This window comes from Schistocerca cancellata, chromosome 8 (assembly GCF_023864275.1).
Source record: "Schistocerca cancellata isolate TAMUIC-IGC-003103 chromosome 8, iqSchCanc2.1, whole genome shotgun sequence".
Taxonomy (NCBI): domain Eukaryota; kingdom Metazoa; phylum Arthropoda; class Insecta; order Orthoptera; family Acrididae; genus Schistocerca; species Schistocerca cancellata.
In genome coordinates this window covers 160,505,546-160,521,231 of record NC_064633.1, presented here as the reverse complement: position 1 = coordinate 160,521,231, position 15,686 = coordinate 160,505,546, and the positions used below count along the sequence as shown (strand labels likewise).

At 44.6% G+C, this 15,686-nt stretch overlaps 1 protein-coding gene across 1 annotated transcript in view; it reads right to left on the bottom strand.

Annotated features, from left to right (window-relative positions):
• The window catches only part of LOC126094817 (bumetanide-sensitive sodium-(potassium)-chloride cotransporter-like), a 275,910-nt gene that overhangs the window by 6,353 nt on the left and 253,871 nt on the right, over nt 1–15,686 (bottom strand). Inside the window, exon 18 of the mRNA XM_049909392.1 lies at nt 1,493–1,601. Within this exon, the coding sequence (XP_049765349.1) occupies nt 1,493–1,601 (109 nt within the window). The remainder of the gene's footprint in view (nt 1–1,492; nt 1,602–15,686) is intronic.

Here is a 15,686-nt window from a genome sequence, read left to right as displayed (position 1 = left end):
ACCTTGAGTCACAATGTAAGCTACAGCTGAGTTGTCATAACTTGATAAGTGGCTTGGGCATGGCAGCTTCACGCACCAACCTCAACCAATAATGTAATGCGATTTTGTAAACGAGTATATGGCAATGCTTCAGTGTTGTCACGGCTATCTTGACAGCTATTGTTTTCAGTTCTTTAGTTGAAAGCTGGTAACACTGCTGTGTGTGGACAGGGTCCTTTTTATGCCGTCTCGACTATAGTGATAAATGCTCTTTGACTGTATCTATCTGTACAACCTCTGGACTGTTTATGTAGTAGTTTTGTGTGTGAGAGAGACATCTAAAGATGAAAATGTACATTTATGATGAACCGCTGGGGTCTGTCAGCTAGAACATATTGTAAGTAGCTTTATTATCATATACAGTTTGTAGTCCTAATGTCATCACCTTAACAGATGCTGATTATACATTATTGGTAGCGAAATGTAACTCTAAACAAACAACTTGCTACATCCAGTGAATGAAACTGTGGTGTAATCCACTGAATTACCTGGGAGATTGGTGTGTATGCCACTGAAATGTGTTGTGGGAGAAAATAAAAAGTTACTGACACAAATAATTGTTTTAATGTTTCATAGGCTATCATTTCTTACATATTTCTAAGTTGATGAAAATCTAATGTATTGTAAAGACAATTTTATTTTACATGTTACTGACTGTGGCAATGGGTAGGCTCATTTTTGCCAAAAGCACTGGCAAGAATTTTATAGCTACAATGGAGAGCTGGTACTGCACCTTCAGTGTCTGATCTCTTTTCAGAGCATCCATATTTTAGAAGTGAAGGTCACAAACAAGAAAGCCACATTTTCAGTCTTTAGCTGTCAGCACCTCACAAATTTCTATGAAGAAGAATTGGTGATGTGTGCTATAATCTCATAGCATCCTGTTGCAGTACACGCTTTGCTACAATTAAGTTGTGATCTGCCACTCGCAACATTCTGACACACTTATTCCATCACCAATAGCCACACTCCCTCCCCTCCCCCCCACCCCCACCCCTCCCCTCTTCGGCCAAATATACCTTTGGGAGGCCAGTTTCATTTTAACCATGTTTTTGTAATTTCCCAAATGAGTGAGGTGAAACATTTACTGCTGCTGCTATCCTGTTAATTTTGTATAGCCACATTTCTGAGATTCTTGTCTGGCTTCCCTTACATCAGCTTCCTATTATATCTTCTATTTGAGACTGCTTTTTGTTTTCAGTTTTCTTGCTTTTGAATCTTTTCCATCTCTATCTAGTCTACTGCTGTTTGTTTTGACATCTCCCTTTTTTTAATCTTTCATGTCTCACACAAAACTTTGGCTGTGAAAAATCTCATTTCATTATCGACATTATCATAGAATTGCGATTTTGGTAATTGATTTCAGCATACAAAGCCAACATCAACTGTTTATAAAGATAAATTTAGCAGCTGGTGTGCTACTGTAAATTTTATACGAAAGTTGACAACTTACATAACAATTAGATTAGCATTGATAGAGTTCTCCATCATCAGTTCTCTCAGTCTAATATGTCTGTTGGTTTTGTCTGCCATTGATCTAAGTTCTTCTTCCTTAATGTGCACTGGAAAGAAAAGTAATCATAACATATATTTAGTTATTTGCAAGTTCTGTATATCATAGTTGCAATCTCTTGTTATGATAGGAGCAAATCAGTTTTACAATTTTAGTATACTTTCTCATGTGAAATATGCCAACATGCTGACTTTACATTATTTACCTGACCATTTATGTGAGTATAATGATACCACAAAAGTCTCAGGAGAACAAGTCTTAACAATAAAAATGAGCTACAATTAAATTGTTAACAGATGTGGAAAACACTAGTGCTTTTTCTGTTTATTCCAGGAATAATTACTATATCAACTCCATAGTTAATTATTGTATCTTAAAGCCTATGAATTGGTCTAAAGTTTACTACAAATTGTAATGGTGACTGAAGAGGACACGGTTGAAGAAATGTTAGCAGACTGATGGGAGGGGTAGATGAGATCAATATATACTACCTTCCAAAGTTCAAATAATAAATCAAGTATTACAAATAGTTCTGCTAGAAGTAAGTTCCAGAATGAAATGTTCACTCTGTGGCAGAGTGTGCACTGTTATGAAACTTCCTGGCAGATTAAAACTGTGTTTTGCATCGAGACTCGAACTCGGGACCTTTGCCTTTCTTGGGCAAGTGCTCTACCATCTGACCTACCCAAGCACGACTCATGACCCGTCTTCACAGCTTTACTTCCACTAGTACCTCCCTCTCCTACCTTCCAAACTTCACAACTAAGTTCATCTTGTGTTACAGCTATAGCACCAATGACCACTAAGAATAGTGTGTAGAGATTAGGACAATAGGGAAATGTAACGAGAGAAGGTTATTTGACTAAGAGCTTTACAATGAGGTGACATAAACCATGGGATAGTGATAGGCACATATACAGATGGCAGTAGTATTGCGTGTACAATGTATAAAAGGGCAGTGCACTGGGAAAACTATCATTTTTACTCCCATATCAAAAGGTTTCCGATGTGATTACAGCCACATGACAGGAATTAACAGAATCTGATTGTGGAATGGTAGTTGGAGCTAGACACGTGGGGCATTAAATTTCAGAAATAGTTAGGGAATTCAATATTCTGAGATGCACAGAGTCAACAGTGTGCTGAGAATCCCAAATTTCAGGCATTACCTCTCACCACAGACAACAAAGAGGACGAGAGCCTTCATTTAACAACCAAGAGCAGCACCATTTGCGTAGAGTTCTCAATGCTTAGAAGGCCAGCAACACTGTATGAAATAACCGCAGAAATCGATGTGGGACATGTGATTGGCATTAACGGGCTAGGGCAGCAGATGACCAATGTGAGTGTTTTTGCCTAGATGACTGGGAAACTGTGGCCTGGTCAGGTGAGTCCTGATTCTGTTGGTAAAAGCAGACAGTATGGTTCAAGTGTGGTGCAGACTCCATGAAGCCATGGACCCAAGGCACTGTGCTAGCTGACAGTGGCTCCATAATGGCATGTTCAGTTACTTGGAGACCATTTACAGCCATTCATCGACTTCCATGTTCCCAAACAATAATGGAATTTATATGTATGAAAATGCTTCCTGTAACTCGGCCACAATTTTTCTTGATCGGTTTGGAGAACATTCTGGAAAGTTTGAGTGAATGGTTTGGCCACCCAGATCGCCCAACATTAATCCCAACAAATATTTATGGGGCATAATCAAGCGGTTAGTTTGTGCAAACACTCCTGCACCGGCAACCTTTCACAATTATGGATGGCTATAGAGGCAGCATGGATCGATATTTCTGCAGAGGACTTCCAATGTCTTGTTGAGTCCATACATATTGATTTGCTGCACTATGCAGGGCAAAATGAGGTCCAACATTATATTAGGAGGTATACCATGACTTTTGTCACCTCAGTGTATTATTTTAATTTAAAATTTCTTTTAGATATTTTACTTAAAACTACATCGATATTTTCTTTGTAAAATATCCATTTGATTGGCACCAGCTGCTCCTCAAAGTTAACTCTGCAATAATTATTTAGTTTCTTTTCCTGGCGCACGCGCACGCACGACTGCAGTCTCAGGCAATTGAGGCCACACTCATTTTGAGGAAGTAACTGAATTTGTACTAGAAATTATTAAAACTTCCTGGCAGGTTAAAACTGTGTGCCAGACCAAGACAAACTTGGGACCTTTGTCTTTCGTGAGAAAGTTCTCTACCAACTGAGCTATCCAAGCACAACTCATGACTCGTCCTCACTGCTTCAATTCTGGTAGCTCGTCTCCTACCTTCCACTTGCCCATGAAAGGCAAAGGTCCCAAGTTCGAGTCTCAAGTCTCGCACGCAGTTTTAACCTGCCAGGAAGTTTCACATCAGCGCACGCACGCACTGCAGTAGAGTGGAAATTTCATTCCAGATATTATTAATTTTTTTGAGTGACAAAACTGAGTGCCAGGGTGATGCTTAATTTTCGTGTTGCAGTTTTTCTTTGTGCAGTGTTCCATACTTACTCTCTCAGAAATTTCTTTCTCAAATTAAGACCTATGTTTAATACTAATAGACTTCTCTTTACAAGGAATGCCTTTTTGCCAATGCTACTTTGCTTTTTACATCATCTGTGCTCCATCCACCATGGGTTATTTTATTGCCTAGATATCAGAAGTCCTTAAGTTCATCTACTTGGTGATCCCCAATTCTGATGTTAAGTTTCTCGCTGTTCTCATTTCTGCTACTTCTCATTACATCTTTCTTTCTTTCGTTTACTCTCAATCCATGTTTTGAAGTAATTAGACTCTTCGTTCCATTCTACGCGTCTTAATTCTTCTTTGTGATCACTGAGGATAGCAATGTCACCAGTGTATCTTATCATCAATATTCTTTCACCCTGAATTTTAATCCCACTCTTTAACCTTTTCTTTGTTTCCCTCATTGCTTCTTCAATTTATAGACAGCACTTCATTTTTGGTTTTCCAGTTTTATTGTTCTCTCTTGGTTCTTGTGCATATTGTGTGTTACTCATCTTCTCTTACAGCTTACCCCTCTTTTTCTCAAAATTTCCAACATCTTGCACCATTTTACATTGTGAAATGCTTTTTACAGGTCAACAACTCCTATGGATTTGGCGTGATTTTTGTTCAGTCTTGCTTCCATTATCAACCGCATCAGAAATGCCTCTCTGGTGCCTTTACCTTTTGTAAAGCTGAACTGATTATCACTTAGCAGATCCTCGATTTTTGTTTCCTTTCTTCTGTATGTTATTCTTGTGAGCACTTGAATGCATGAGCTGTTAGGCTGGCTGTGTGATAGTTTTTTGCACATGTCTGCTCTTCCAATGCTCTGAATTCTGTGGATGACGATTTTCCGTAAGTCTGATGGTGTATCACCAGTCTCTCACACCCTACACACCAGTACGAATAGTCACTTTGTTGCCACTTCCCACAATTATTTTAGAAATTCTGATGAAATTTTATCTATCCCTTCTGCCTGATTTGATGTTAAGTCTTCCAACACTCTTTTAAATTCTGATTCAAATACTGGGTCCCCCATCTCTTCCCTGTCGACTCTACTCCTGTTTCTCCTTCTGTCACGTCATCAGCCAAGTCTTCTCCCACAAAGAGGTCTTTCATGTAGTCTTTCCATCAATTCATAGTCTCCTCTACATTCAACAATGGAATTACCATTGCACTCTTAATGTTAGCACTCGTGCTTTTAATTTCACCAAAGGTTGATCTGACTTTTCTATATGCTGAGTCCATCCTTCGAATGATCATTTCTTTTTCTATTACTTCACTTATTCATGCAGCCATTTTGCCGTAGCTTCCCTGCATTTCCTATTTATTTCATTCTCAAATGACATTAATTTCTGTGTTCCTGAATCTCCCTGAACATTTTTGTGCTTACTTTTTTTTACAATCAGCTGAAGTATTTCATCTGTTACCCATGGTTTCTTTGCAGTTGCCTTTCTTGTACCTATGTTTTTATACCCAACTTCCATGATAACTTCCATGATTGCCCTTTTTAGAGATGTCGATTCCTCTTCATCTGAACTCCCTTCTGAGCTATTCATTATCACAGCATCTATAGCCTCCGAGAACTTCAAGCGTGTCTCTTCATTCCTTAGTCTTTCTGTATCCCACTTCTTAGTGCATTGATTCTTGCTGGATAGTCTCTTGGACTTCAATCTACTTTACAGCATTACTAAATTGTGATTTGAGTCTATATCTGCCCCTGGGTACACCTTACAATCCAATATCTGATTTCAGAATCTCTGCCTGACCATGATGTAATCTGGCTGATATCTTCCCATATGTCCTGGCATTTTCCAAGTATACCTCATCCTCTTGTGATTCTTGAGCAGAATATTCACTAATACCATCTGAAATTTATTGCAGAACTCAATTAGTGTTTCTCATTTCTCATTCCTACTACCAAGCCCATATACTCCTGTAACCAATTATTCTATTCTTTCCCTTACAACCACATCCCAATACCCCACTACTATTAGAGTTTCATCTCCTTTTATGTACTGAATTACCTGTTCAAATGATATTCACAAATAGTAGGAGTTCATTAACACTTGTGGCAGTTTGCTCTGGTTTCATTAGCATAAAATAACTGGAAGCAAACAAATTATCTCCCATAATGAATGTCTTAACTACGACTGCCTACCTTCTCTCGAAATTTAAAGATGACAGAGGTGCAGCATGTTAGGTTATAAGAAGAAACAGCCCTGCTCACTCTGCCTTCTCACTGCCTGACTTTGGGCCACTGACCCATTATGTCACCTGATCAATGTGATTTGTGACTTGAAAACACGTTCAGTTAAGGAGACTGAAGTAAAAGCCCTACTTACATTAGTAATGAATGAATTTGTCATGCTAACAATGTTTTGCAAAGTTGATTGTTTCCTTTTTTGGCCTGGTGCACCACTTAACCCATACCTTATTGAGCCTAAATTTCAGACAGTTTACGTTTTGTAGAATTGAATAAAAATAAGGGGTAGTCCATGAAGAAGTATAAACAAATTAGAAAAGCATCATATAACAACCAATCTCCTGGGTACCTAAATCAGTGTATTTCTCAGTTGTGTGGCATGCTAGTTTTATCTACAACAGATTTTAAAAAATAATGTCCTAGCTGGAAGAGAGACAACATCACAAGTGTCTCAGAACCATTAGACATGATGTGTGGTGACTATATGGCAGAAATGAGGAAATTGTTACTATAATTACTATCTTTTTTGGGGGGGGGGGGGGGGAGGCAAGTTGGGACAGACAGTGGGAATGATCAAGCAGAAACAAATCTTGTACAGTGGTTTAGCTTCCACTGTTAGAACTGCTTTTGAGAAATTTTTAACTATGGTACCAGTCAAGAACCCATCACCTGATATGGGCATTTGGAAGGTGGCTTTTCTGTGGTGGACTGCATCATCATACTTTCGATGCAGTAACTTAAGTTGAATTTGTATGCAAGGGTGAGGCAGCTAAGGCAAGCTACCATAGCATCCTAGCTGGCATAGTTAAATATATCAAGGAACAGTTTTTGCTGAGAACAATGAACAATGTGGCTAACTTTATGACAAATTTTTAATTTTTACAGTAGCCGAATTATTACACCAACTGCTTTTTTAATAGATGGAGCTATACCCATCACTGCATTAAAAATTCTCTGGTTTCCAGCTGTCTCAAGTGATAAATTACACAAGCTTTCAGCCACGCACTCCATGGCCATTTTCAAGTAGTATGACTGCCAGCAGGCTGCTGGTACACCCCTCATATACATTAGCTACTGGCTGTGATGTCACTGATGCCTGTCGCATTGCCATATACGGGCATATGTTAACTGTGCATCTGATGTGCCTGCTTCAGCTGTGGATCACATGCCATGCTGAACTGCAGGCCACTGCCTCTATTTAGGTGTTATTGGTGGTGTTTATTTTAATGGCTTCTCTAATTAAACAATCCCAGAAGCCCTTAGTGTGAGCCATGACAGATGTTCAGTGAAAATTTTGGATTTCTTGGCGTAGCATAGGTGATAATACCTCTCGTACCATTTCCTGCAATTTTCCACAGTGCGTACTGTTTGTCCAGTGTTAGACAGGCCACACTCGCCAGGTATCTTGTAGACCCCAGTTGTTCTGAGACCTGCTGTGATTGATGATTGATGACTTTGCTGGAGGCCTAGAGATCAATTTCATCTTGTCTTTTCAGCAAGTGGTTTATTGTGGCTGACATAGAGCCTTGGAAAGCAAGTTTCTTTTCCTACTCATTGTTGGTGGTCTTATTGTGAGTCTTACTTGAAATCACTTAATTTATTTGGTAGACTCATAGCCACTGTTCCTGAAGGCCTTGTGTTGATGGTATAGCTCATGGGACAGTTTATCAACATCTGATATCATTCTTGCACGGTGCACCAGTGTTTGTAAAACAGTGCGCTTCTGTGCCAGGTGATGATGGCATGCAAGTAGAGATTGGTGGTGGTGGGTTTTATATAGACACTGTTGCCAAGGCATCCATTTTGTTTGTGTTGGACCAGGACATCAAGGAAGAGCAATGCATTGTCTTTTTCTGTCTCTATGGATGTTACTGTCAATGCTGTTGAGACGTTCCAAGAACTTGTCAAGTTTCTCACATCTGTGGAGCCAAATGATGAATGTGCCATCAACATATTGAGAGAAACAACTAGGCTTTAATGGTGCCATATCTAAGGCAAGGCAATATCTTCAAAATTCTCTATGAAGAGGTTTGTAAAAGCTAGAGCTAATGGGCCAATCATTGCAACACCATCCATCTGATCATACTTGTGCAGTAAAAAAGGCGACTTAAGAGTGTGCCTAAATAGCTCAACCACACCACTTACAAAGAGCTGGGATACTAGGTACAAATAGTCTCAGACAGGCAAATTTGTAAACAGTGCCACCACATTGAAACTGACCATAATGTCACCTTCACTAAGTCAAAGACGGTTAATTTGCCTGATAGAACCTGTTGATTTTTTTAGTATGATGTTTGCAGTGCCCCACATGTGGAGTGAGAAGATTGGCCAAGTACTTTGCCAGCTTATATGCTGGTGAACCAACGGTGGATACAATGAGGCAGAATGATGTCCCATCCTTGCGGACCTTCGGTAAAGCATAAGCAATTTGTGGTCGAGATGCCGGTCAGGCAAGTTTCTTGACCACACTGTCTTCCACTGAAGAGTGCTTTAGAAGTTCAGATGCTGGGTTGTGTGGGAGTTTCCGATAATCATCTTTGTCCAGTACCACACAGATCTTCATATCATAATGTGCCTATTCCATAATTATGGCTGCATTCCCTTGTCAGCAGGAAAGATTACAATGCTTTCATCATTGTATAGCACTTGCAGGCCATTGCGCTCAGCCATGGTCATGTTGGGCGGTGATAACTTGGCTTTTGTGAGAATATGGCTTGTTTCATGCCTTATTTCATCCACTGTTTCATTTTAGAGCTTGCAACTGCCTGTTTGACGCCGCTCATGTGACAGACAGGAATGCCCTATGATGATGGTGCAGGATTGAGTCTTTTCGTAAGTGCCAACATTGCATCCATGTCTGTCTGTCTCATAGTCAAGTTGTTGATGGGGCATTCTGAGGATCTGTGGTCTGCACCATGCTATTGTTAGTGGCTGAACTTTCCTTGCTGCCTCTCTACAGTCTGTTTCTGTGACGACATTTGTTAAGAAACCATAGCTGTGTTTTACTATTCGAAGTCCAAAGCCGTGAGTGTCCTTGACTGTTGCAGATAGATGCAGATCAATCTCCACAATGTGCACTACTGACCAGTTGACAACCCATGCTACTGAGAGAAATGGATATTAGTCATTGGCACTCAGAATCTAGGTCCACGACCTTGAGTCACACAACCAAAGCAATGTGTAGAACACAAGGAGACTGATATTATACATATAGCATCATCCTATGTATCTTACTTTCCTTCTCTTTCCGTGTGGTAAGTCTCTCCTGACCCGCAGTTTTTTTTTTTTTTTTTTTTTTTTTTTTTTTTTTTTGTGGTTTTAGGGCGCAAAACTGCTAAGGTCATTAGCGCCCAGCCCGTGACTTAAGACAGTAAAAAACCGAATTTTAAAACCAGCAGCAATGGGAACAAAGTCAGAAAATTTGAGAAACTAAAAATAGAAGAATGCTTAAAAATCCACTACAGGAAGGGGGTGATTATCCCCAAAAAAAGGGTCAAATGACTGACGCCATTTCACTGTCACTAATAAACTGGAGAACGCGGTCGGCGGAGCGCGTGTCATCTGCTAAAATCGACGATAGATCAGGCGATAGCTGTAGACGGGAGCGTAACGGATTAAAATAGGGGCATTCAATTAAAACGTGTCTTACCGTCCACAGCTGAGAGCAGTGGGGACAGAGTGGGGGAGGATCGCCGCTTAAAAGATGTCGATGGCTAAAACGACAGTGCCCTATCCGGAGTCTAGCTAAAATTACCTCCTCCCGACGACGCGTTCGGGAGGAAGAGGTCCAAGCGCAAGGAAGGGCTTTCACTTCCCGCAATTTATTACAGGGAAGTGCCGACCAATGCGCATGCCATAAATGAGCAACTTGGCGACATAAACCGCTCCGTAGATCGGTGAAGGGAAGCGACCGAATAGCTGGCCGAGGAAGAGAGACTGCGGCCTTGGCCGCTATATCAGCCGCCTCATTCCCACAGATACCAGCGTGTCCCGGGAGCCAGAGGAACGCCACCGAGACGCCCCTCAGGTGGAGCAAGCGCAGACAGTCCTGAATCTGGTGGACCAGAGGGTGCACAGGGTAAAGAGCTTGGAGACTGAGGAGAGAGCTGAGAGAATCTGAGCAGATTACGTACTGTATCCGCTGATGGCGGCGGATGTAGTGGACAGCCTGGAGAACAGCGTAAAGCTCCGCAGTATAAACCGAACACTGGTCGGGAAGCCGAAATTGATTTGGGGTGTCGCCAACAATATAAGCACTCCCTACACCTAACGATGTTTTCGAGCCGTCGGTGTAAATAAATGTGGCCTCCGTCATTGCTGCACATAGAGCAGCAAATGCCCGACGATAAACAAGTGTAGGGGTACCATCCTTGGGAAATTGACAAAGGTCACGGAGCAGGCAGATCCGGGGACGGAGCCAAGGCGGTGCTGTACCCCAAGTTGTCCAGAAGGTTTTAGGAAAGCGGAAGGAAAGAGAATGGAGCAGTTGACGGAAGCGGACTCCCGGGGGTAGTAGGGAAGAGGAGCGGCCTGCATACCCTACATCAAAGGAGGCGTCGAAAAAAAGGTCATGGGCTGGATTAGTAGGCATGGAAGACAGATGGCTAGCATAACGACTCAGGAGTACTGCCCGCCGATTGGACAGCGGAGGTTCAGCAGTCTCAGCATAAAGGCTTTCCACAGGGCTAGTGTAAAAAGCTCCAGACACTAAACGTAATCCACGGTGGTGGATAGAGTCGAGACGCCGAAGAATAGACGGCCGAGCAGAGGAGTAGACTATGCTTCCATAATCCAATTTCGAGCGCACTAAGGCGCGATAGAGGCGGAGAAGGACCACTCGGTCCGCTCCCCAGGAGGTACCATTCAGGACACGGAGGGTGTTAAGCGATCGCAGACAGCGAGCCGAAAGATAGGAAACGTGGGAGGACCAGCTTAGTTTTCTGTCAAACATAAGACCCAAGAATTTAGCGACGTCTGAAAACGGAAGGTTGACAGGACCTAGATGTAAGGAGGGCGGAAGAAACTCCTTACGTCGCCAAAAATTGACACAAACGGTCTTACTGGGTGAGAAACGGAAGCCAGTTTCGATGCTCCACGAGTGGAGGCGATCGAGACATCCTTGAAGACGTCGTTCAAGAAGGCTGGTCCGTTGAGAGCTGTAGTAGATCGCAAAATCGTCCACAAAGAGGGAGCCCGAGACATCAGGAGGGTCCATAATTGGATTTATGGCGATGGCAAATAGTACAACACTCAGCACGGATCCCTGGGGTACCCCGTTTTCTTGGGAGAAAGTACGGGAGAGAGTAGTGTTCACCCGCACCCAAAAGTGCGCTCTGCCATAAATTCGCGAAGAAAAAGGGGCAGCCGGCCTCGAAAGCCCCAAGAGAACAGTGTGCGGAGGATGCCTGTCCTCCAACAGGTATCGTATGCTCTCTCCAGATCAAAAAATATTGCTACCGTTTGGCGTTTCTGGAGAAAATTGTTCATGATGTAAGTGTAAAGAGCAACAAGATGGTCAACGGCAGAACGATGCTTCCGAAATCCGCATTGGGCTGGTGTTAAAAGACTGCGGGATTCTAGCCACCAAGCTAAACGGTAATTCACCATACGCTCCAAAACCTTACAGACACTACTCGTGAGAGAAATGGGGCGATAGCTAGAGGGGAGATGTTTGTCCTTTCCAGGTTTCGGAACGGGAACGACAATAGCTTCCCGCCACCGTTTGGGAAAGGTACTGTCGGTCCAAATTCGATTATAAAGGCGAAGGAGGTAACGCAGACTAGGGGTTGATAAATGCAGCAACATTTGGACATGGATACCATCCGGTCCCGGGGCGGAGGAGCGAGAAGATGAGAGGGCATGTTGGAGTTCCCGCATGGAGAAAACAGTATTGTAGCTTTCGTGATTTTGAGAGGAGAAAGCAAGAGGTCGCACTTCCGCTGCACGTTTCTTCGGGAGAAACGCTGGCGGGTAATGTGAAGAGCTCGAAATCTCAGCAAAGTGCTGACCCAACGAGTTAGAAATTGCGACGGGGTCCACTAAGGTATCATGCGCGACAGTGAGCCCAGAAACCGGGGAGAAACTAGGCGCGCCTGAGAACCGTCGAAGCCGACTCCAAACTTCCGAGGAGGGAGTGAAGGTGTTAAATGAGCTAATAAAGAATTTCCAGCTTGCCTTCTTGCTATCGCGGATGACGCGACGGCATCGCGCACGGAGCTGCTTATAGCGGATACAGTTGGCCAAAGTAGGATGGTGACGGAAAATGCGAAGAGCACGTCGCCGCTCACGTATTGCATCACGGCATGCCTCGTTCCACCAAGGAACTGGGGGGCGCCGGGGCAATTCGGAGGTGCGTGGTATTGAACGTTCCGCAGCTGTAAGAATAACGTCGGCAATATGTGTGACCTCATCGTCGACGCTGGGAAAGCGACGGTCATCGAATGTCGCGAGAGACGAAAAAAGTGTCCAATCGGCTTGGGCAAACTTCCAGCGTCGCGGGCGCATATATGGCAGTTGAGGCTGCAGTCTGAGGACACATGGAACGTGGTCACTCGAGTGTGTATCATCAAGGGCGAACCATTCGAAGCGCCGAGCTAGCGGAACAGTACCGACCGCAAGGTCCAAATGAGATAAGGTTGTCGTGGAGGCAGACAAAAATGTGGGGACCCCAGTGTTGAGGCAAACTAGATCCGCTTGGTGGAAGACGTCTAGCAATATGGAGCCACGTGGACAAGGATGTGGAGATCCCCAAAGCGGGTGGTGGGCATTGAAGTCCCCAACCAGCAAATAGGGGGGTGGAAGCTGACCAAGAAGATGAAGGAGATCAGCTCGTGCCATAGGGGTGGACGATGGAATGTATACAGTACAAAGAGAAAACGTGTATCTGGAAAGGGAAAGACGGACGGCGACAGCTTGGAAGGAACTGTTTAAGGGGATTGGGTGATAATGGAGAGTATCATGGAGAAGAATCATGAGTCCTCCATGGGCTGGAGAGCCTTCAACAGAGGGGAGATCATATCGGACGGACTGAAAATGAGGGAGAACAAAGCGGTCATGGGGACGCAGGTTTGTTTCCTGAAGACAGAAGATGACCGGCGAGTAGGAGCGTAAGAGGACCGACAATTCATCCCGATTGGCTCGAATGCCGCGGATAGTCCAGTGTATAATGGACATGGGGTGAAAGGAAAATGGAGGAATGTGACCGAAGTTGCTGTCAACTCAGAGACTGCTCGGAGCTAGCAACCGACAGCATGGAATGGCATTCAGCCGAAGGCAGAAGATCCTGATCCATAGGTTGGTCAGGAGCAGTCCCTGCCACCAGCGATCGGCCGGTTGACCGGCCACCAGCAGTGCGCCTCGGCGACACAGAAGATGGCCGAGGGCGATTTCCGCCAGGTGGTGCTGTAGAGGGGGCACGCCTTGGCGGAGAAGGAGAGGAACTGGGTTTCTTTGTAGCCTTCTTGGAAGAATGTGGTTTAGATGAAGAAGGAACCGATGGTTGTGAAGTTGCGGTACGTAAAAACTCTTCACGAGTATGCTCTTTTTTCGAAGACTTGGCGTCCGACTTTTGGGCTCGAGATGTAGCAGAACCCGACGAAGGGTGAGCCACAGAGTGGGCAGGCGAAAGTGGTGAGGTTGAACGAGCGATCTTTGCGCTGGCCGATCTGACGACCGTGGTACTAAAGGTGAGGTCGCAAGTCTGCGTGGCCGCCTCCTTTGTTGGCCGAGGAGAAGCAAGGACAGTGCTGTATTTTCCTGTCTGAGGCACGGTGGGCTTGCGACTGGCGAATAATTTTCGAGCAGCAAAGGTCGACACCTTTTCCTTCACCCTTATTTCCTGGATGAGCTTCTCGTCCTTAAAAACGGGGCAATCTCGAGAGGAAGCAGCGTGGTCACCCATACAGTTGATGCAGCGAGGGGATGGAGGTGGACAAGCACCCTCATGGGCATCCTTGCCACACGTAACACATTTGGCTGGATTGGAACAGGACTGGCTGGTGTGATTGAACCGCTGACATCGATAGCAACGCGTAGGGTTTGGGACGTAAGGGCGAACGGAAATTATCTCATAGCCAGCTTTGATTTGCGATGGGAGTTGAACTGTGTCAAATGTCAAGAAGACAGTGCGGGTTGGAATGATGTTTGTGTCAACCCGTTTCATTACTCTATGAACTGCCGTTACGCCCTGGTCAGACAGATAGTGCTGAATTTCTTCGTCAGACAATCCATCGAGGGAGCGTGTATAAACGACTCCACGCGAGGAATTTAAGGTACGGTGCGGTTCCACCCGGACAGGGAAGGTGTGGAGCAGAGAAGTACGCAGCAATTTTTGTGCCTGGAGGGCACTGTGTGTTTCTAACAACAGGGTGCCATTCCGTAATCTGGAACAAGACTTTACAGGACCTGCTATTGCGTCGACACCTTTCTGAATAATGAAAGGGTTGACCGTGGAGAAGTCGTGACCTTCATCAGACCGAGAAACAACAAGGAACTGTGGCAACGATGGAAGAATCGTCTGTGGCTGAGACTCAGTATACTTACGTTTGTGAGCAGACTTAGTGGAAGGTGAGGAAACCATTGCGAAAGAATCCCCCATGATTACCGGCGTCTCCGATGGCGCGCTCCTCCCTTGTGGGGGCCCTCTCTGAGGGCACTCCCGCCTTAGGTGATTGTTCACACCTCAGGTCACACCTCCCGACAAACGGACGGAGGGACCAATCGGCATTTTCGGAAGGTATCAGCTCGGGTAATCACCCCTCCCTGGGCCTGGCCGTTACCAGGGGGTACGTACGTGTCCTACCTGTCTACCCGGGGCGGGGAATTACGCGTTACCCCGTCACCGGCTACGCACGAAGGGCGTGGGTCGGCCTTCAGACACGCACAGGGAGGAAGAAAGAGAAAGGGAAAGGAAGGAAGAGAGGTCTCAAACGCCGCAGCGGAGAAAAGGGAAAGAGAAGAGGTAAGGAAAAGAGAAGGACAAAGGAAGGAAGAAGACAAAAGCAAGGAAGGCGAAGAATGCAGTACATTTACGAGCGTCCGTCTCCGGACGTAGGCACAAACCATACTCCCAGATGGGGAGAAAGGGAAGGAAAGAGCCAGAGGTGAGGGGAGGAGGGGCGAAGATAGGGATGGGGAAGGATGCGGAAAGGGAAGGTATGCAGCCCGGAAAGGAAGGAAGGCCACATTAGCTCGGGGTCCCGTGCTCGCTACGCACGTATCCACAAAAGAGTTGTGGACCCCCTGGGGGGACAACCCGCAGTTCTGGGTGACTTTCGGCAAATCTACCATTCTGCTAGACCTCTCCAGTTCTTTTCCTTTGGCTCTAAGAGCTTGCCAGTCACATCAGTCTTTTATGTCGGTGTTCTGCCGCCACTTGGTGAGTAGATTTTTTAGCTATCCAGTTAAATAATAGTACTATCAAGAAA